This window comes from Pleurodeles waltl, chromosome 7 (genome assembly GCF_031143425.1).
Source record: "Pleurodeles waltl isolate 20211129_DDA chromosome 7, aPleWal1.hap1.20221129, whole genome shotgun sequence".
In the NCBI taxonomy this organism is placed as follows: Eukaryota; Metazoa; Chordata; class Amphibia; order Caudata; family Salamandridae; genus Pleurodeles; species Pleurodeles waltl.
This window is the reverse complement of record NC_090446.1, coordinates 1,298,899,344-1,298,920,702: the sequence shown is the minus strand read 5'-3', so window position 1 is coordinate 1,298,920,702 and position 21,359 is coordinate 1,298,899,344. Positions and strand designations below refer to the sequence as shown.

General features: G+C 45.4%; 1 protein-coding gene across 5 annotated transcripts; it reads right to left on the bottom strand.

Moving 5' to 3' along the window:
• Positions 1-9,719: 9,719 nt before the first annotated feature.
• U2AF2 (U2 small nuclear RNA auxiliary factor 2) lies at positions 9,720-20,763 on the bottom strand. Of its 5 annotated transcripts, none has more exons than XM_069200565.1 (12): positions 20,054-20,763; positions 18,891-19,026; positions 18,524-18,565; positions 18,312-18,415; positions 17,676-17,827; positions 16,410-16,526; positions 15,831-15,969; positions 15,618-15,697; positions 12,440-12,565; positions 11,284-11,370; positions 10,599-10,847; positions 9,720-10,242 (listed from the first exon to the last, which is right to left on the bottom strand). In XM_069200565.1, exons 1-12 carry the CDS (start codon positions 20,100-20,102, stop codon positions 10,108-10,110), a joined length of 1,416 nt encoding a protein of 471 aa, XP_069056666.1. In that variant the 5' UTR covers positions 20,103-20,763; the 3' UTR covers positions 9,720-10,107. The 5 variants fall into 5 exon arrangements, with proteins under 5 accessions (XP_069056666.1, XP_069056667.1, XP_069056668.1 ...); XM_069200566.1 differs by having other exon boundaries at positions 12,443-12,565; XM_069200567.1 differs by having other exon boundaries at positions 18,312-18,412; positions 20,054-20,749.
• Between the last annotated feature and the right edge of the window lie 596 nt (positions 20,764-21,359).

The window sequence follows — 21,359 nt, the reverse complement described above, 5'->3', positions numbered from 1 at the left end:
ACCTCGAATTCTGGCTCTCCTCACTGCGGAGGGTCACCTTGGACTCCCCTACTTGGGTTGAGTCCCCTCAGACCTAGTCACCAGCAACTCTTGCCTTTGCCAAGGCTTGTTGGTAGTTTTTCCCACACCGACCGTGCAACTCTTGTTCCGACGTGGGACGTAGACTGCGTCACTTCTGGAACTCTTCCTCTGCTGCATAGCCGACTCCTGGTCTTCAACGTCAACCTGGCCATGCATCTCCCCAGAAGGGTGGGTAGTGGCTTCTGCCCCAACCACACTGCAACTGGACTTGGTCCCCCATTTGCAGGTCCTCTTCTGTCAGGAGACAGCTTTTGTTCCTTCCAGTCTTGCACATGAACTCAGGACTCCCTATGGAGGGTTCAACCCAGGGTGGGCACGAGCTCACAATCACCTGGGGACCATCTCTTGCCGGGTTGACCACCTGGACACAGGCCGTGGACGTCAGGTGCACATGGGTCAAGACACTCATCTGGAGTGAGGCGGGAGTCCTTGGTTGTAGGTTTCTTCAGGCAGCCGCTTTGCTCTTGATTTCTTGGTCCTTTTGGGTGCGGTACAATCCGCTGGAGTTGGCAGAGGTCGCTGGTCTTTTTGCAGGTTCTCTGAGACAGGCCGGTAGGGATGCCTTCTCTGCTGGGGGGATTCAGCATAGCAGTCCTTCTTGAAGGTCGCCAGTAATCTTGTGAGCTGGGTTCAGGGACTCCCTTAAATCCTATATTTAGGGATGTGTTGGGGGTCAGAGGACAGTAGCTAATGGCTACTGTCCCCGAGGGTGGCCACACCCTCCCTGTGCCCACTCCCTTTGGGGGAAAGGGACAGTCCCAAACCTATTGGTCCCTATCTTCTAAACCAAGATGGAGGATTCTGCAGGAAGGGTGTCGCCTCAGCTCCGGACACCTTAGGGGTGGTAATGCTCCCTGTTTTCCCTAAATTTCCCATCAGACTTGCCGCCAAAAGTGGGGCTTTGTCCCCGGAGGAGGGGGGTTCTGTAACAAGAGGCTTGAGCCTTTGAGGCTCACTGCCAGATGTTACAGTTCCTGCAGGGGGAGGTGTGAAGCACCTCCACCCAGGACAGGCTTTGTTTCTGATCACAGAGTGCACAAAGGCACTCACCCCATGTGGTCAGAAACTTGTCTGAAAGTGGCAGGCCGGCACAGACCGGTCAATCCTACACTAGCAATTGGGCCAACATACATCTCCAAGATGCCCTCTGTGCATTTTCAATAAATCCCTGTATTCAGTGAAGCCATTATGGTGCTGTGGAGTTCGTAATGACAAACTCCCGGACCAGATACTCAATATGGTTACACTGCACAATGTCGAAGAATGGACTTACAACACTGTAGGGGCATATTGTTCATGCACGTATGCCCTCGCCTGTGGTATAGTGCACCCTGCCCTGAGGCTGTAAGCCCTGCTAGAGGGGTGACTTACCTATGCCACAGGCAGTGCTTGTGGCCTTGGCACCCTGTGAGGGGTACCATGTCGACTGTCTTTCTCCCCACCAGCACACACAAGCTGCAAAGCAGTGTACATGTGCTGAGTGATGGGTCCCCTAAGGTGGCATATTGCAGCCCTTACAGACCTTCCCTGGCCACAGGGCCCTTGGTACCATGGCTACCTTTTACAAGGGACTCCACTGTGTGCCAGGGTTGTGCCAATTGTGGAAACAAAGGTTCAGCTTTAGGGAGAGAACACTGGTGCTGGGGCCTGGTTATCAGGGTCCCAGCACACTTTCAAAGTTGCCATCAACACCAAGTGCTGGGGGGGTAATTATGACAACAGTTGCACTTTCCTACACCCCTATCCCTTTACAAACCTCCTGTAGTACCCAGTCAAGCCAAGGAATGCCCAGACTGGAGTCTGGGTTTTCGGAGGTTCCCAGTCCAGAATTGTCTGGCTCTTGGGTTGTAAAGGTTGCACTTGGCCTCCACCTACAAGGTGGACCAAGTATACAACTGTGCCCTGCCCTATCTGGCACTTCGAGGCTTTGATAGAGGCCTGCTGTTTGCAAGACCTGCAAAAAAAACATTCCCCAGGTGGAAAGGTGATCCTGCCAGCTGAAGCTAAAGACAGTTATATCATCTAAATATGCTGCACTAAAGCACTCCAAACCAGCAAGGACTTGATTCACCAACCGTTGGAAGGTGGCAAGGGCATATTTTTTTTTTTTTTTTACTGAAGGGCATAACAATAACTGATAATGCCCATTAGGTGTAGAGAATGCGGTCTTTTCTTTGGCTCCAAGTGCCATCCTAATTTGCCAGAACCCTGCAGTTAAGTCAAAGGTGCTTAGAAATTTGGCTGCACCCAACTTATCAATTCATCTGCTCTGGGTATGGTGAGTGCATCTGTGTGACAAAGTTGAGACCACTATAGTCCACGCAAAAGCTCATCTCTTTCCAGCCTTGGTGTGAGGTTTGGGGGCCAAGACCACTGGGCTAGCCCAGGGACCGTCAGACTGCTCTATTACCCCCAACTCCAGCATCTTGTGGACTTACACTTTGATGCTCTCTTTGACTTGGTCATACGGTCTATAGATTTTGTTTTTGACAGGTAAACTGTCTCCCGTGTCCACATCATGGGTACACAGATGTGTCTATAAAGGGGGGGTCAGGGGGGGGTCAAAGAGAAGAGCTCAGCATACTGCTCTAGGACTTGCCTGCAGTCAGCTTGCTGTTGGGCAGAGGGGGTGTCTTAATAGACAGCTCCATCTTCTGATCCATCTTTGGGGTCAGTTGAGAGGTGGTCAGGTAGAGGCTCACTCTGCTTCCTGATCCTTATCAGCAACCATCAGCATGGTTATGCCTTCCTTGTCATTGTAGAGTTTCAGGCAGTTAACATGTATCATCCTCTTGGGTGCCCTGCTAGGTCCACTAAGTGACCGGACTCTTTCTCTAGAACTGGGTAAGGGCCACTCCACCAGTCCTAAAGCGCCCTGGGAGCCACAGGCTTCAGAACCCAGACTTTCAGCCATGGCTGGAATTCAACCTTTTGGTCAAACAACTTCTGGAGTTCTTGGCTGGCCCCAAGGTTTTTGGATGCCTTTTTTTATTTTTATTTACTCAGCCATCCTGGAGTGGAGGCCAAGCACATAGTCCTCCACATCTTGTTTAGGCTCATGGAGAGGTCTCTCCCAGCCTTCTTTTACAAGTGCTAGTTGTCCCCTTATAGGATGGCCAAACCGAAGTTCTAAGGGGGGAAAACCCTACTCCCATCTGAGGCACCTCTGTAGGTGAAAAAACAAGCATGGCAGGACATCACCCTTCTCCTTTTGAGTTTTTCAGGGAGCCCCATGAACATGCCCTTCAGTGGCTGTTGAATTTCTCAACAAATCCATTGGTGAATTTATGTCACCCCACACATTCCACATATTGGAGATAAGCTGACATGACATTTGTACCAGTCACAAACTACCTCCTTAGGGGAAACCCACTCTGGTTAAAAACAAAAAACAAAAACATTAGGGCTTAGGTTAACTACTGCCACTGCTGTAGCCAAAGGGGAATTACTTCAGGGTTCCTGGTAGCATGATCCACTACCAGTATGTACTGATTCCCAGAGGCTGCGGGTGGTTCAAGTGAACTCAACGTCCACACCAACCCTCTCAAAGGGTACCCCCACCACTGGAAGTAGAATGAGGGGGGGGCCTTTGGGTGGCCACTTGTCTTACTACTGGCTTGGCAGGTGACACAGGAGCTGCAAAACTCCCTTACTTTCTGGGACATGTTGGGCCAATAAAAATGGTTCACAAGTCTGCTTCAGGTTTTGGTTTGTCCCACATGCCCAGCTATGGGGAGGTCATGGGCCAAAGTAAGGATAAACTCTGAACTCCTGAGGCACTACCACTCTCCTAGTGGCACCAGGTTTGGGATCTTTGGCCTCAGTGTAAAGGAGACTATCCTTCCACTAGACCCTGTGGGAGCCACTGACATCTCCCTTCTGTTCAGCAGCTTGCTGTCTCAGGCCTTCAAGAATGGTACAACTCTTTTGTCACTGGCACAACAGTTCCCTTGTGGGTTCCCCCTGAGCCCAAGAGCGCTACCTAATAAGGCTCCAGCTCCATGGACTCTGTTCCCTTAGGGGATAAGACATCTTCCTGAGAAGAGAGGTCTTGCTTCTTTTGCTGTTTAGAGGCTGATTCCCCCAGTGCCCTTACCTTTTTTCTTGGAAGGTTGGGCCATTATTCCAGGCTCCAACACTTTTCACCCTGTGCTTTGCTCTGGTTTTCAGACACACCAGTTCAGGGATACTTGCAGCATGGCTACATGGGTTTTAAGTTCTACCTCAGCCCATGCCGAGGACTCCAAATAATTCCCCAGCAAACATTCCACTGGGATTGCAAAAGAGACCACTACCAGTTTCAGGCCAGTAACCCCTCCCCACTCTAAAGTCACCATAGCCATGGGATGGACTTAAGTCACACTGTTAACTGGATAAGTTTGTCCAGCCATATGCTGTCCTGGGGAAACCAGTTTCTCAGTCACCGTGGTGACACTTGCACCTGTATCCCCAGGGATTCTACCCTTTTCCCATTAAGAGCTGCTGCCTGTATTTTTGCATGTTAGGCGGCCATGCAGCTAGTGTGGCTATGTCTACCCCACCCCAGAGACTAAAGTAGCTTCAAGTGTGAAACCCGATTTGCCCTAGGCACACTGTTGATCCCACCTGGAGACTGGCTATTCCAGTATTAACTGGAGTATAGCTAGTGGGATTTTTCTGGGGACAGGACATGTTTCCAGTTTGGTGTCCATGTTATCTACAGTTAACACTTCAGCAAGTCAGCCCTTCTTGGGATCAAAGTTTTTACCCTTATACCCATTCGTGTACAGTGAAGAGGCTCAGGGACCACCCTCCCGAGCAGGTTTTTGGGGCCCTATGAGAAGACTTTTTGTCCCTAGATGTATCACCACCGTTCCCCTGGGGAGGCTTTGTGACCCTTTTATTTTAGTCACCCCCCTGTGGAAGTCTTGGTCACCCTTGTCTTGACCCAATGGTCTGCCTTCTTTCCCAATTCTTGGGGAGAAATGGGACCTAAATCTACCAGATGCTGACGCAACTGGTCATTGAAGCAGTTACTTAACAGGTGTTCCTTCATGAACAAATTATAAAGCCCATCATACTCTTGCCAGTTATCCAACCAACTAGCGTTTTCACTGACTAGTCAACAAAATCTGCCCAGGGTTGGCTCGAGGTTTTGCGAACCCCCCTGAACCTAATTCTATACTCCTCAGTGGAGAATCCAAAGCCCTCAAATCAGGGTAGCCATCATGCGGTCATGGGACTCTGCATCTTTAACGGAGTGTGAGAAATCTATCCCTACACTTACCAGTGAACAGTTCCCAAAGGAAAGCTCCCCAGTGAGATGTTTAACTTTCTGGTTGCACACTCAAAAGCTGTGAACCACTCGGTGATATCACATTCAAATTTTGAGACCATCCCTTTGGGGATTTTTAGGATATCAGTATTCTCTCTGACCCCATTTATGATGCTGCCACCATTAAAGAGCGCTAAGCCCATTTCTGCTCACTCCCCTTCTGTAGCTAGGAGTTGCTCCAAAGCTAATCTTTTGGCCATCCTTGGTAAAAGGCTCACCGCCGGTGTTGCAGTTCCTCCACCCAGGACAGGCTGTTACGGACCACAGAATGCACAAAGGCACTCACCCCATGTGGTCAGAAACTTGTCCGAAAGTGGCAGGCTGGCACAGACCAGTCAGTCCTACACTAGCAGTTGGGCTAACATACATGGGGCATCTGTAAGATGCCCTCTGTGTATTTTCAATAAATCCCACACTGGCATCAGTGTGGTTTTATTGTGCCGAGAGGTTTGATACCAAACGTTCCAGTATTCAGTGAAGCCAATATGGTTCTGTGGAGTTCATAATGACAAACTCCCAACCATATACTCAATATGGTTACACTGCACAATGTCTGAGAATGGACTTAGACACTGTAGGGGCATATTGTTCATGCATGTATGCCCTTGCCTGTGGTATAGTCCACCCTGCGCTGGGGCTGTAAGCCCTGCTAGAGGGGTGACTTACCTATGCCACAGACTATGGTTTGTGGGTGTGGCACCCTGATAGGGGTGCCATGTCGACTTTGTCTTTCTCCCCACCAGCACACACAAGCTGCAAAGCAGTGTGCATGTGCTGATCAAGGGGTCCAGTAAGGTGGCATAATACATGCTGCAGCCCTTAGAGACCTTCCCTGGCCACAGAGCCTTTTACAAGTGACTAAACTATTGCCAGGGCTGTGCCAATTGTGGAAACAAAGGTTCAGTTTTAGGGAAAGAACACTGGTGCTGGGGGCCTGGTTAGCGAGGTCCCAGCACACTTTCAAAGTTGGCATCAATACTAGGCAAAAGGTGTGGGTAGGTGGGGGTGTAACCATGCCAACAGCGGCACTATACTACAAACTGCATCTAGTGACAACGACCCATCACAAGACATTAAAAAGCCTTATGCAGGGAAGCACCCTGCTCTGGACCCAAGCTCCCAAGTTAATTCAGTAATTATTGGGCTAAATCTTGCAAGAATACCAATCAGTGCTCCAGTATCTTCGTAGTAGATAGAGGGCCTCAAGACTTGTGATCGAAATTTTTCAACTGCCAAAGAAGAGGGAAAAAGGCTGCCAGCATGCAGTTATCAGCTTAGTGTGTGGAAGCATAACAGATTGGCTGGACACAAGTTTAAAGAAATGTATCAAGTACAGACACAGCTATAAGCTTTATGCAAAGAGTAGCTCAAAGCAAGACTACCTATGTCCAGTTTTTACACGTGGCAGCCTACATTTATGCAGCATAGACCGCTACAAGACTGATCGGACCCACCAAGGAATAATTAGAACAATTATTTTTGCTACCTGTGCTATTCGAAGCAACTGTACTTTATAAACTTTTGTTTCTGTAGAAATATACTTCTAAATTCAATCAAATTTATAAAGCGCGCTACTCACCCATAAAGGGTCTCAAGGCGCTGGGGGGGGGAGGGGGGGATCAGTGCTCGAAGAGCCAGGTCTTGAGCTGCCTTCTGAAGGGGAGGTGGTCAGGTATGGCGCGAAGGTGGCTGGGTAGCGAGTTCCAGGTCTTCGCTGCCAAGAAAGAGAAAGATCTTCCTCTGGCGGTGGCTTTGCGGATGCGGGGTACAGCTGCCAGGGCCTGACCGGCGGAACGTAGAGTGCGCGAAGGGGTGTAGAAGGAGATGCGGCTGTTGATCAGTTTGGGTCCGAGGTTGTGAAGGGCTTTGTGTGCGTGGGTCAGAAGTCGGAAGGTGATCCTCTTGTTGACGGGGAGCCAGTGGAGTTTTTTCAGGTGTCCGGAGATGTGATGGTGGCGAGGGATGTCCAGGATGAGTCTCGCGGCGGCGTTCTGGATACGTTGGAGTTTCCTCATCAGCTTGGTGGTGATGCCGGCGTATAAGGTGTTCCCGTAGTCCAGGCGACTGGTTACGAGGGCGTGGGTGACCGTCTTCCTGGTCTCGGTGGGGATCCAGCGGAAGATTTTGCGAAGCATGCGGAGGGTATTGAAGCATGCCGAGGTCACTTCGTTCACCTGCCTGGACATGGTGAGGGATGAGTCCAGGATGAAGCCGAGGTTGCGGGCGTGGTCGGTGGGTTGGGGAGTGCTGCCTAGGGCGGGGGGCCACCAGGAGTCGTCCCATGCGGTGGGAGTGGGGCCGAGGATGAGGACCTCCGTCTTGTCTGCGTTCAGTTTTAGACGGCTGTCTGTCATCCAGTTCGCCACTTCCTTCATTGGATGTTAATGTTTTAGTGCTTTAATAAGGATTTAAGCTAAAATAAATTTGAAATAGGGAAATAAAGAGCTTCAGCCTGTTGACTTAAAGCAGTAAGCTCCTAATCAAAGCAACAGTAGTATATGGGCAAATAATGCAATCACAAATGAATACTATGTAAGGCAGATGTATTCCGATGTTTAATCTGGACCAAATGTCATAAAACTTCAAAAGCTGGCAAAATAAACATTACTTTCAATATTTTAGTATGTACTCCATAATATTGCAAAAAATGTATCCTGACAAAAATGGACCTTGTTCATGTTTTCTTCTGGTCAGCAACAATGTGTCTAAAGTGACCAGACTTAGCCTCTTTGCCAAATGTATTTTTGGGATCTTACACTGTAAACTCGTCCAACTACCTACCTATATGATTTTATTTTCAGACATTCGATTTGATCCCGCTCCCCCACACATCCCCTCAAATTTTCCACAGCATACATTTCTAATTTTTTTGTTTTTAAAGTTTGTTTTGCTTTACAAGCTGTGTGAATTCTTTAAGTGTTTTACTCCACTGTCTAATGGTGCTCTGAAAATTCCTAAATATAAATAAAAATGGAGCCCCATGTTTTATTATTGGAATACACAGCTGTGCGAATCAATAGTGTGAGCTTTTATTACCCTTTATTTGTATATTTACCTTTATTAACCTGAAAGTTCGAGATGTACCACAGAATGACTGTCCCAATGTGTCCCGTTTCATTTCATGCTTTCTTATTATATAAGCAGTAAACGCAACTGAACCTTTAGGCAGTTAAACCTTGGATATAAATGTATTTTCTCCAATACTGCTTAATGGACATACCAGGAATGCAGTCTACCAGAGGAACGCTTGCATGTATTCTACTGGTTACGTTTAATGTTCATTAAAAATAGAACAAGGATGGCAACAGATTCACATATTTAAAAAAAAACATTGAGAACGTGCGACGTTTTCACCATTTAACACTTCACAAAACCCTAAACCTGATCATGCTTCATGAAACTTGCAACTATAAGAAATACTGATCCGCACAAACTGAGAACCCCAAATTAAGTAAAGCATGTCCTTTCTGTGGGGGAATGGTAAGGGAAAAAAAAAAAAAAAAAAAAAAATCTATTGAATACCCCGAACTCCCAGTTGTATGGTCAACATGAAATGTGGCAACCCAAGACATGCCCGACAGGCTATTTAAACAGAATTAGTGCACCTATACCAAATGGCCATACACCTGTAACAGCAGGCACCACTAAAATGTACATGGTTGCCTGCATGACAGACCAATGGGATCAGACTGAACTCCAGACAAGAATGTGAAAAAAAGGTCTCCCCAGCAAGCATGCAATATGAAATTACATAAAACAGTAATGATTAATACAACTGCTGTGTCAGCAATTGTCACCAATGGCAGCAAGGTCCAGTGCTTAGGTCAGAGGATTGCTATACATAATATTTTTGGACAATGGCAGTCCCTACTAGCTAGCCACAGCCCATACCACTGGGAAAGTTTGTAGTTTCCAGTTAAAGAACACACGAAATAAAATTAAGTTAAGAGCTTAGTCAGCACCGTCTGACTGACAGCACAGACAGTAACAAGTCTAGTATGGTCTCCAAACAGAGTAAGGAGTGGTTGAATATCAAGTCATGGACATCCATAAAAACGGAGTGCCTAGATAATGCTCGACGTACAGCATAACGAAAACGGTTTCCTATAATTGAATTTACAGTGCAACAAGCACTCCACTACAGTTGCAATATTAATCTGTAGCACTACTTCGTCTAGTTTACACACTAGTCCCTAGTGTTCACAAAATATATTCTCAATCTTGATAATGGCAGCCACCTTTCAGAGAAGAGTAAAAAAAAATTATTGAACAGCATGACCTCGTGAAGGTACTTACTAAAATAACCGTCACACTCAGACGAAAGTAAAATACAACAAATGTTTAATGAGCGAATGTCTTAGCAAATAAGAAAATGCCACAGACAGAAATTAAGGAAAAGACAACATCTGCACTACAGTATAACCACCACAGATATTTCATGGTCCTTTGGAGGGAAGGAGAACCGCCAGAATACTGCCAGCGGAGGGCTACGGGGGGGGTAGAATATTTGTTCTCTTTTATGGGTATAACGGGCAGAGGTCATGGAACCTATATCAAAAAAAGTTTTGGCCATAAAATATTAACACACTTCTCAGAAAGGACCAGCAAAGGGTCTTTAAAAGTCTCTCCCTCCCTCGCCTTCAAAATTTGCCCAACGAACCCCAACCCCCCGTTTTCCAAAAGTTGTTGGTAATAGTAATCTCTTCCAGCTTCTACCAGAAGTCACGGCGGTGGTATCCGTCTGGGTCACAATATTTTGTGACCACCACTCTGTTGGCAAATTTTCGGCCTGTGAGTCCTTGCATGGCTTTCTGGCAATCAAAGACTGAAGTGAATTCCACATATATCTGCAAAGTAGACGAAGAAAAGTCAGGGGTGGAAATGGTAAGTTAGTGCAATAATACTCGGATTTATGTGCGCTTCTTGTCACTTTACTTTCAAGTAATATACTAAAAAGTAGCAGAAACACTTAAAACAAAAAAAAAAAAATACATATTAAGTTAGCACGGAGCAGTAGATAGTGTAGTATTCTCTTTTCCCCCCCGGTCCTAGATGGTTCTCTATTTGAACAGGTCACCTTCAAACTGACTACCTACGAGTTAGGACCCCAAAAAAAAAAAAAAAAAAAATAACTCTGCTGAAAAGTTAAGACAATAATCCACAGTTATAAGAAACGGTTTTAATGACCTCCATTAGAACATACCTTTCCACAGCCGGGAACCTCAACTCCATCCACAGGGCGTGGAATCTCTATGGATTTGACAATGCCGTATTTACTGCATTCTTCGCGTACGTCCTCCACTATCTCCTCATACTCATCATCATCTAGCAGTTCTTCGGGTAGCACCATGTTCATGAGGCACAATACCTCGGTAGGGTGACCACCCATTTGCACCTGTGAGCTCATTAAGCCTGGCACCTGCAGGGTCACTGGTGTTTGGTTTATTGTACTCTGCGCGAATAAGAGAACGAATGAGAAATCAAGCGGCACTCCATCCCCAGCTCCTTAATTACATAAAATGCCTTTACGGTCATGAAAGTTGTCTAGGCTAGTTTGAGCTACCAATGAAAACATGACTCGAGAAAACGTGCTCAAGGATTGTAGCCTGAAACATGACAGTTAAAGAAAGCTGTTCTGATACAATGTTTACACAACGTGAATAAAACAAGCTCTAAAACCGGAGGTGTAATTAAGTATCCATTGCTTCACATTCCTAGAACGTTTCAAAAATATTTATACAGCATTGTCCTTCGTAGTGAAACAATAAGGGGGTTGAAAAAATATTATAAAGATATGAAAAATATGCACACAACAGCATTACCAAACATCCTGAGAAACTGCTCGAACAAGAAAACTTAAAATGGAGATGAGATCCAAAAGCACTTACTAGAGTAGCATTTTTAGCGCCAACACTTGCTCTTTGAACCAGAAGCTTCTTGTCACCCAACTGCATGCCGTTTAGTCCAGCTATCGCCTGTTCGTTTAGAAAGATCCGATTATTATTGTGAAATGGAGGCACAGCTGACACGACCAAGTTGAGAAGACTAGTTCTTTAGCCCTCAGTAGACTCAAAGGTGCTCTCATTTCTAATGCATTGTGTGCACGTCTGTAATATTAGGTGGTAAGTCAGGATTTCCATAGTTTCTGTGGACAGCTGTGGCCACAAGACGTTGCCCCAAGGAACCCCATCTTAAAATATTAGACTCGCCATGCAAACCCGGAGACAATAAAAATGCAAATCCCGTAGTACCAGCACAAGATCTGCTCATGCATATCTAATTCAGGTCACTTATTTGCGTTACCTCTATCTCGGTTATGCCAACCCAGATAGTTATATTCTGGATTGCCATGGTACCATGACCACACTATACCCTTTATACTAAGGCTTCTATGATGGGTTTACAGTACAGCAACAGAGCCATTTAACAGGTTAACTTAAACTCACGTAATACAAGCTCCCAGTCCCAAATTCCCTTGAAGCCCCATATATTGTACTGGATGGAGGGCAGCCAACAGTAACGCAGCTTTTGAACTCACAAATGTGTGCGATCTGAAGGTTGCTGAACTAAGCAAACCTTAAGCTATATGTACACCCATTGTACAAGGAGTTTTAGAACAAGAAATACATAAAATATACTTGCATTTTACAACTAGCGCTGGGGCAGACCAAGCAGTATCAATCAGCCTCTTCCTCCTCCTCCCGCTATAACAAAAAGCACAGCGGGAAGAAGAGAAAATCCATTATAGTGAGGGTTTGAAAAAAGAATTCTGTATAAAGGCCTTAAACTACAGTAAACACAAAATAACAAAACGCTTAAAAGCAGCCTGTACAAAGGGAAGCGAGGCATTGTATGGTCACACCCCATGGGGTATTAAGTCTGAAGCTATCCTGGCTTTAAACTTTACACAACCTAATGTGGCCAGGGCCTAAAAACTTACATGCCATTTGAAATGCACGCGTCTGCCTTCCATTAAGTAGACTCATCACTCCCTGACTTGAATCCCAACAAAGTGGATAAAAACAAAATGGCGTTAGAAACTCCTACCTGGTCTGTGACGTTAATATCAACGTACTCGCAGAAAGCATATCCCTTTGACAGTCCAGTAGCACTGTCTTTCACCAAGTTAAACGCTTTCAGGGGCCCAAAAGAAGTGAGAAGCTCCTTGACCTGGAACAGAGTAAATAAACGAACTCAGATAACCACTCGTATTTCAGTAAAATTAATACTGACAGTACTCAAATGAAATAGTTCACCCTCAATGGTGCGCAGCCTTAATTTGATATTTTAGAGAGCCGTCACATTTCTATAATAGGACTGGAGGAAAGGATTAGGCCTTCCTTTAATTCACTTCCGGCAGCTACAACAATCAAACACTACCTTTCCCATCAGAGCTAGTGGAGGGGGGAGGGGCGCAGACAGGGGGGGTTCCACCACACTACACAAAGAAGCAACCAATTAAAACGCACATCCATAACAACACTCTTCCCTGCTTCCATTGCAGTTAAGTAACGTTTTTCTTTCTTCTCGGTATTGCTGTGAGATATTGTATTTTACTAGTGCTTGATCCGTTGCTGGCCATAGTGCGGTCCAGCAGCAGAACAGGGGACCGTGCACCAGCGGTACTGTCGGGGTAGCGAAAGTCTCAGGACCGTGCAAGTACGGTGAGGCCGACCGCCACTATGGGCGTACACTTTAGTCAGTATAACCGGGTAAACTAACGAGTCTCGTCCCTGCAAGTTATGCTTCTGAGCCGCCTGTAATTCTGTCAGGACTGGAGGCTCATTATGCTGCTTTACTACTCAAAAAACAGCAGCCAATCACAAAACAGAAAAATTTCCAACTACATTTCCCAGTATGCTTCGCCCAATATGTCCAATCACATCACACTCTAACCTGTTAAGAGCCCTTAACACCACCTTGAACTCCTTTCTTTGCTACTCGAGCAGACAAAATAAGTGCCTTTCACTTACAATTTCCATTTGATTTGTGTTGAGTGCTTTTTAGGCCTATGCTGTTTTCATGGTTAATGTACAGTGCCTTGGTCTTGCCTTGGTGACTCCCAGTCGCGCAGTCCTCTGCTGCGGAGCAGCAGCCTTCCACCCTTTCTCCTCGCACCCAGTTGGCTGGTTCCTCAGCTGCTTACCAGAACGACTTAGGACCTTCCTTCTCAGCAGTGCAGGCAGGTCCCCGCGGTAGCGCGTGGCGCGCTGTTTTTGTGCTCACGGGGCTTCCCCCTTGGTCACTGCTGAGCCAGTGCTGGTCAGGCCCGGGAGAGCAGACGACGTACACATAGCCCAATTGGACTGTCCTGGTAGGACTTGGCTACTCGCAGTCCTCAGTTTATTTCTCCCCCTCATACGCGCTGACAGGACGCCAAGAATTGTGCATGTAGTTCATATTCCTGTCAGCGCGACAGTATAAGAGTGAACATTAATCTTTTCCACTTGTGGCAGAGGAATTATTTCCTGTCACGCAAAAAGCTTTCTGCAAAACTGGATATGTTACTGTGTCTATGCCGTTAGGTGTCGGACATTTAAGCGTTGGATCTCAAAGGTCGGATCTTCACTCTGGAGGGTTACCTTCAAAATCGCCAGACACACGAAGATCTGCTGGGTTATGCAGGAAGTGGGCATTGATGTCTTGCTTTTTTGCCAACCACTCAGAGGAGCAATGTCTTCTGGGGCCTTTTGCCTGGAAGTTTGACTGGAAGCTATCATAAATGTAGCAAACGGTTCTCAGATTCCATGCTTAAAAGGTTTTATTTCAAACCGACTCTGGACATAGCATCTGTGGTGGTGGATATGTTTAATCCACACCTCTGGTCCTGCCACAGAATGTAAAGTTTTAGTGAACATGAATGAAAGTTTCAATTCTATTGAGAACACAGATGCAAAGATTATTCCCGGCCAATAATTTTTTTTTTTCCCTCCCTACCGAACGCTTGATTTGCACACGCCTAAGGTCTAATTTTGAGTTTGTTTCTTTGTAATCGTCTGACAATTTGCCAGGGACTGGTTGGTGTTATAAGTGAAGGGTGATAGTTATAAGGTTTTTCTCTCTCAAGATGTTTACTTCTGTGATTGTCAGTTTCTGAAAGTAATGGATGGTGTTTGATTTATTGTAATGTTCCGAGTGGACTAAAGGAGAGTAAGCGTAAAGAAGCTCCTGCTGCACTCAAGAGGATATTATGTTGGGAATGTGCAAGCATAAAGTGAACTCTGCACCTTTATTGGCGGCTTGTTTTTGTCGTTTTGAGGTTACCAGTGCCGCCAATGCTGAACTACTTTCCACGTTATTGAGCAAAGGACACCCTTAAGCAGCAGTCATTTAAGCCTAGGATGCATAACTTTATACAATGCACCACTAGAAGGGGATTACTTTAGTTACGCTGACTTGGCTGGTCTTGCATTGAGTTGATAAAAGAAGTTTCACACCAGTTAGATGGTGACTGCTATCACCACTAAGAAGGGGGTTGGGGCAAAAAGACAGTTGTGCAGATTTTACAAGTCACATGTCTCATCTTCTGTGCTGGAAAGCCTGAAGGATTAACACAGAAAACAATCCTTGAACCTACCCATTTAAGATTGTTTTTTTTTTTTTTTAAATTCAAGGCCAACAGCAGAACAAATAAAATAGGGAGATAAACAGGACGAGATGTCCTTCAATACAGACATGCATTTACATATTTGAAGTATAATGCTAACATGTACCTGTGGATGTAGTGATTTGTTACATGTGCAGTTTAATTTGCTAAACCGGAACAGGCATCCACGGATGAGTGCATGCCTTAAAGTTATATAAATGTGGAAATATACCATTTTATAGGTCTGTTTTCAAAACAATAAACACCAGTAAGAATGCCAAAAACAAGTATGGATAAATACAGACGGAAATGTTAGAAATATGCATTCCATAAAACTGAAAGCCAGATTATACAATTCTGGTGACTTCCTACTGCGTGCGGAGGGGGGGAAGATCATAGTGGATTTAATCCGTAAATAGGCAGCTGTGTGCATACTTTGGTATTTGTGTGGCCATTCGTTTCTGCAGTATAGGTTATGGGCCGCTCTTTGCCTCAACCCACTTGCCCAACTCTTCCATATCCCTAGCCGGACTCTAACACCAAATTCAGCTTGCCATTAAAAACGTAACTAAACACCCAAATTACACCACAAAAAATAAAACACGTAAAACAGATTATAAATTGTGCCACGGTTACCTGGTCATCGTTAAGATAGTTGGGCAAACCGCCAATAAACAGCTTGTGCGCAGAGTCTGGCACCACCGTAGATACTACGCCTATAGAAAAATACAAACAGATTAGCAAGCATTTAAGTTAAAGGGGGTACCACTTATATTAGCGTTTAGTTGTCGATTTCCATGCACCCACCCCCCCCAAAAAAAGCGTTTAAGCAAGCTAAAACAGCCTTACCTGGTACATACACCGACGGATTCTCAGACATGCCAGGGAGTGGCTGATAATCGTGTGGTCGTCGGATCTTTAGAGACTGCCCCTGGAAAATTATGCCATCAAAAGCCATGGCCTGTGTCGTTTCATCCACCGAGCGGAACTGCAAAAGAGGAGGCAGAAGCTGGCTATCTGTATAAACGCCATGTTTATGCTACTCCATTTTACTAAGTTGATATTGGAGACACACATTGGGCAATGCGTGTTTTGTCGCAAACGATGATAGGTCCAGGATCCTAAAGTCCACAAGCAGTAAAATAGAGATAAATGCTGCAATGCCGTTCTACCGAACTCCCCATGCCCAGAAAAAGTGAGTTTGGGCAAAATTGAAAGTAACTTTCCAGTATGGAATTTATATCTGAAAGACTCAAGTAGAAGGGCAGTGCTACTGGCATGGATGCAGTCCGCAACCCGGGGAGGAAAAAAACAAAAAAAAAAGTTAGCCTCCTACTATAAAACGCCTACATCGTTTAACTAAGAGGCTTGTGTGAGAAGGAGAAAGACTAATTGGGATGCGGGATACTACACGAATTAGAACCTCACCTCCAGGAAAGCAAAGTTTTTGTCTTGGTTTATTTGCACAGCCAGCACCGGGTTTCCTGGGGCCTGCGTCAAACCTCCAAGGCGCATCTGGGCGTTGAAGAAATCCATCATGGCTTCCTGCAGAGGAGGCAGAAAATGTAGAAGGAAACACAAAATAACACCAACATGATATAGGTTTGTGTGGCACCAACCCGCTGAAATAATATACAGCAAAGAGCAGGCGTAAAATCTAGAAGCTCCTACTTGCCTTGGACGATGGCAGCAAACTTATTTTGCTACGAAGGGATTTCAGCCCCACAATTTCACTTAAAAAAGAAATGGAAACAACTCTTTGATCTTTGTTTTTATTAAGCGGGAGTCAATTTTATTTGTATACTTTCCATTTTTTAAAGAAAAATCTAACACCAATTGACCTTTGTTCGCTAGCTGAAAAGGAAGCTTGTGGTGAAATAAACACAGTAGTCAGCTATGTAATTTTGGAATGTATTATCTTGATGCAGTCCATTACATAGTTGATCCTTTCCGTGAAAATCTGGAAATACCCAACACCCATCCTCATCAGCCACCATCCTCACAGGGAATGCAAGCAACCCGTTTAGCCATCTTGACCAAAGGGAACCGTTCAGGAAGTCCTAGCAGCAACAGCACGTCTAAATGACTACTGCACTAATATAGGTGAACTATACACTTTAAGGTTACTCCCTATGTTTTCTTATTGTACAGTGGCCAGTGCGCGCCATCACCACCCCCCCCCCCCCCTGTCTCTTGACTTACTAAAAGTAAGTTTGCTATATTATGCACACCATTAAAGAGTAGATTATCTTCTGCCCTTGTTCAAGCCATCTTGCACAACTTTTAAAGCTGGCGGAAGACTCACTCCGTAAAGCCTTGACGTTCTAGTCATGCCAGGTTTTATTTCAACGGTCCAGCCATAACACAGAAGTGGATTAATTAATACGTACACCTTGAACCCCAGATAATATGCCATCCCTGCGTGTTTATGCCAAAACAAATAATGGGACTGAAAATATGCCTGTTCACCTCAAACATGCATCGCCAGAGGCAAGTGAAACACTGACAATCCTGGTGGGACTAACTGAACAGCCACAAAACCTGAAATATAAGATACGAGGAGCTGAAAATGGGGGGGAAAAAAGGTAGTTAGTCTTGTGACCAAGTTCCAATGCAATCTTTACTATAGACCTATTGCACACAAAGCTTCTCGGTAGGAGAGAACGGAGGACGGCATATGGAAACCACGGGTACCTCAGTGATTCCGAAGGGGATATTTCCAACGTAGAGTCGGCGGGCCTGCCTGGTCATCTGGCTGCCGACGACGGGCACAGGGGTAGGGGTCACGGCCAGTCCATCTGGGGTCATGGTCGGAAGGAGAGCTGTTGCTGGAATCTGACCCGCGGCTAGGAGAGAGAAACACCAATCCAAACATTCAAAACAAACACTATCCCTGTACCAGAGGTGGATACGATTCACCGAAGGAAGCAAGACAAGATATAACCTGTTATAAAGAAAAAAAACAGACTAGGGACCAAGAGAAGAAGCACGTGTATTTCAATATCAAGAGTTCCTGCACACAAAACATAGGTGTAGCGTGAATACAAAATGAATACCAGAGGATTCCTCCGGTTGCTTGTGTGTATGTCTGTACAGTGTGTATATATACACAGACACTCCACTGCGTTGCGGTTTGCTAGGGCACTGTTCAGAAGCCCAACTGAAGTGCAAATATGCTTAAAACTACTTCCGAAAACACTAAAGCCCACCAATGGTAACATCCACTAGATGCCCAACGGGAAAAGCTAGTTGTGGTAGTGTACATACATGCACGTACATCTATACAACAAGCGATTTGTATGTGTGTGGGATGCTCGGGAAGATATATACCTTGCATGGCTTTATACTGCATTGGTGTGATGTGTTCAAAACCAGGAGGTGGAACATCCCAGTACTTGCGGATCTTCTTTTTCTTTTCATGTCTGGGGGACCTGCTGTGAACAGGAGAAATGGAAAAAAAAGACTTGCAGTGTCGGAGACTGAAAGAGCAAAATTTGTTTAAGCACTCAACTTTGTCAGGAGCCCAAAAGTGGTATGCTAACCTCTTATCAAACGATGGCTGTATGTGTTCTACAAGGTTATCCCTAGACAAAAATTGATAAGGAGTAAAAAAAAAAAATATGAGTGGTTAACAATCACTGTGCCACTGTGGAGCACACAACACATGCAAAATGTAGTCTTTCAGAATGCAACAAAAACGTATAGGTAGCACGTACAATGGTCGAGGAAACAGATTAAGAGCAATACGTGGCAAAGCAAATATACAAGTCTGGTTTAACCAAAAAAAGCGTGCAAAAGACTTATAAAAGCAAAGACGTTGAGACAAAACAATGGCAAAGACGTGGAGACAAAACAATGGCCCCGTCCGTTCACTGATGCAAGTCAACGAACAGCACGGTACCCTCATACCTGCGACGTCTTCGATCCCGGGAACCACTACGCTGTTCTCTGACACGCCTCTCCCTGCTACGACTACGTCGCTTTCGATCACGGCTCCTTGAGCGACTGTGACTCCGTTTCCTGTGACGATTCTCCTTGTCACGTTCTAGAGTGAATAAACACAAAAATGCCATGTAAGACCGAGCAAAAAAACGTAGCATAGACAATCGTAAGAGTTGCTTTTGACATGTTATTTGGTCATGCATGAGACCAATTGATGAACTTAAAGTTTCAGTACAATTGCATAAAAATATCCCCATTAGCAAGAGGCTCGTGTGTAGTCGTAATGTAGTGCTTTACTAAACTGACTAAATAAGGTCGCGTTCCTTTATCTAGTTTACACAACAAACGTTGGTGCATTGAGGTTTCACCTGACTCCCGTTTCAAAAGCGTAACAAAAGCGTTTTCGACTCGGGGGTATTAAAATCATAAAACCAATTCAGTGTTTTCATGCCGCACTTCAAGTAACTATCACTATGCACTTCACATAACATACACTTTAGTCTCTTAAAATACTTCACAAATGTGCTACGAAAGCACCCAAACCGTTGTCATAATAAACAAATGAAAAATGACTAGCTTTAACATCTTAAAGTCCATCATCTCTAGCCCGCTGCACGTAGCAAAGACAAAAAACTGTTTATGCGCAGATCAAGACCATGCGCAACAACGGGAAAAAAATGTTAAAGATACCGGGGACGAAACTCGCATCAGCGCTCTCCCGCGGCGCTAAAAGCATTTAACGGAGCATGGTAAAAGTAGGGGTGACGTGATCTCGCGGCTGGGTATTTATTAGCTGGCTATACGGAGTGGGACGAACAATGAAACAATCCCTCGGTAAAGTGCATGCGCTTGATCAAGGGGAAGTCTTTAAAAATGTGCGTGTAAAAAAAAAAAATACAGAGCTCGGGCCCCATCGCTAACATTCCCTAACGGATGTCCTGTCAACAGTCTTTCCACCTACGCATTAAGCCTATAAACACTTGGAAAGAATCCTTTAACTACTCGAACGCAGGCTCTGGGCCTAGAGCGTCCTCCATTTTCCAACACTAGGCCGCTGCGCGCCTCGAGTTTCGGGTGTGTGCGCCTCGAGTTTCGGGACCGCTAAGCACTCCGTACACCGCGCGCCTCACCTTGTTTGTTTTCGTTCAGCTGCCGCTCAAACTCGTCGAATTCGGACATGTTGGCCAGGGTGATGGTGGTGCCGCTGCCGGGGGCTTCTTTCGACCCCCTCCCGCTGTAGCCAAAGAAAGAGAAGACGGCGACCCAAAGGCTATCGTCTGCAAAAGAGGCGGTGTGAGGGCGAGCCCGCCCGCCTCGCAAACCTTAACAGCCAATCATCCACCGCTACTGAAGAAGGTAACCACTAAGAATCTGATTCAAATAAAAGGCCAATCAAACACGCAATTTTCCGAGCAAAAAAAGCCAATCAACGGAAGTCTTCTCTCCACGCCACTGGGCTGACGATGCGTCTTACGTGCTAGTTACGTAGAGCCTGCCTGCCGTGTGGATATACGGCTAATACGCACATATATATTTGTGATATAAATACATTAATAAAAATATAAGCGTTCAGGACAACAACAAAAATTCCCTGCGGTGAGAAAAATAGAGCGAAATTAATCGCCAACAGAACAAAAACATAGTTGAGTTTACAAAAGGTCTAAGAAAATGGGCGCGAGATTCCGAAAAACAAAAATAGCGTGACCTTCTTCCCACGCTGGACGGAACCTCGTCGCAAATCGTCTTCCGAGCCCGTGGAGGTGCTGACCGGCAGAAACGTGATAAGAGAAGGAACAGCGACCACCACCGTCGGCGACAACTGCAACAGGGAGAAAGGACTAAAAAGCGAGAGAAGAAAAATCTGGGCCGCTGACGCGCAGTTACGTCACTTCCGGGTGGCGAGCGAGCACTAGAAAGTCTGTTGCTGGGGCGAATCTAATGGTTTATCGAACACTTCAACATGGCTGCTCTGCACCTTTACAAAGTTAGTCGAATGCAGTGAACGATGCAGACATAAGACGCTCTTAGCCATTTCGAAAGCACGTAAACTCAATTTGTTAACATACCCTACTGTCATGGAATAACTTTTAAACCAATTTTCTCAGTAATTTGCGTGAATAAATTTGCTTGTTCGTCAGGCTAGCCTTATACCACATGGGATACACCTATGGACGTTTTTGCAATGTTCCTCTGCGTTTGTCAAACTGTTGCTTATGGAAAAATATTAGCTTGCAGTGAAGCAGAGGACATATTAAGCGCGATAAAGCGTAAATCATTTTTTTTTTTTTTTTTAAGCAAACATGATTTGTATTGTCCCAAAATATAAGATTCAGACAGCAGCGTTGATTTTGTTTCCAGAGCTCCTCTGCTGGAAGCTTTTAAAATAATCCACTGTTGAGAGCGCAGTGAGCTATTTGGTATGTGCAACGTGCTTTC

Coding starts and splice junctions, on each gene's coding strand:
- U2AF2 (XM_069200565.1), bottom strand. CDS start 20,102: ATGTCCGAATTCGACGAGTTTGAGCGGCAGCTGAACGAAAACAAACAA. Junction 11,371..12,439: donor TTAACGTCACAGACCAGGTA/GGAGTTTCTAAC, acceptor CTAAACGAACAG/GCGATAGCTGGACTAAACGG. Junction 10,848..11,283: donor GCGCTAAAAATGCTACTCTA/GTAAGTGCTTTT, acceptor TTATTCGCGCAG/AGTACAATAAACCAAACACC.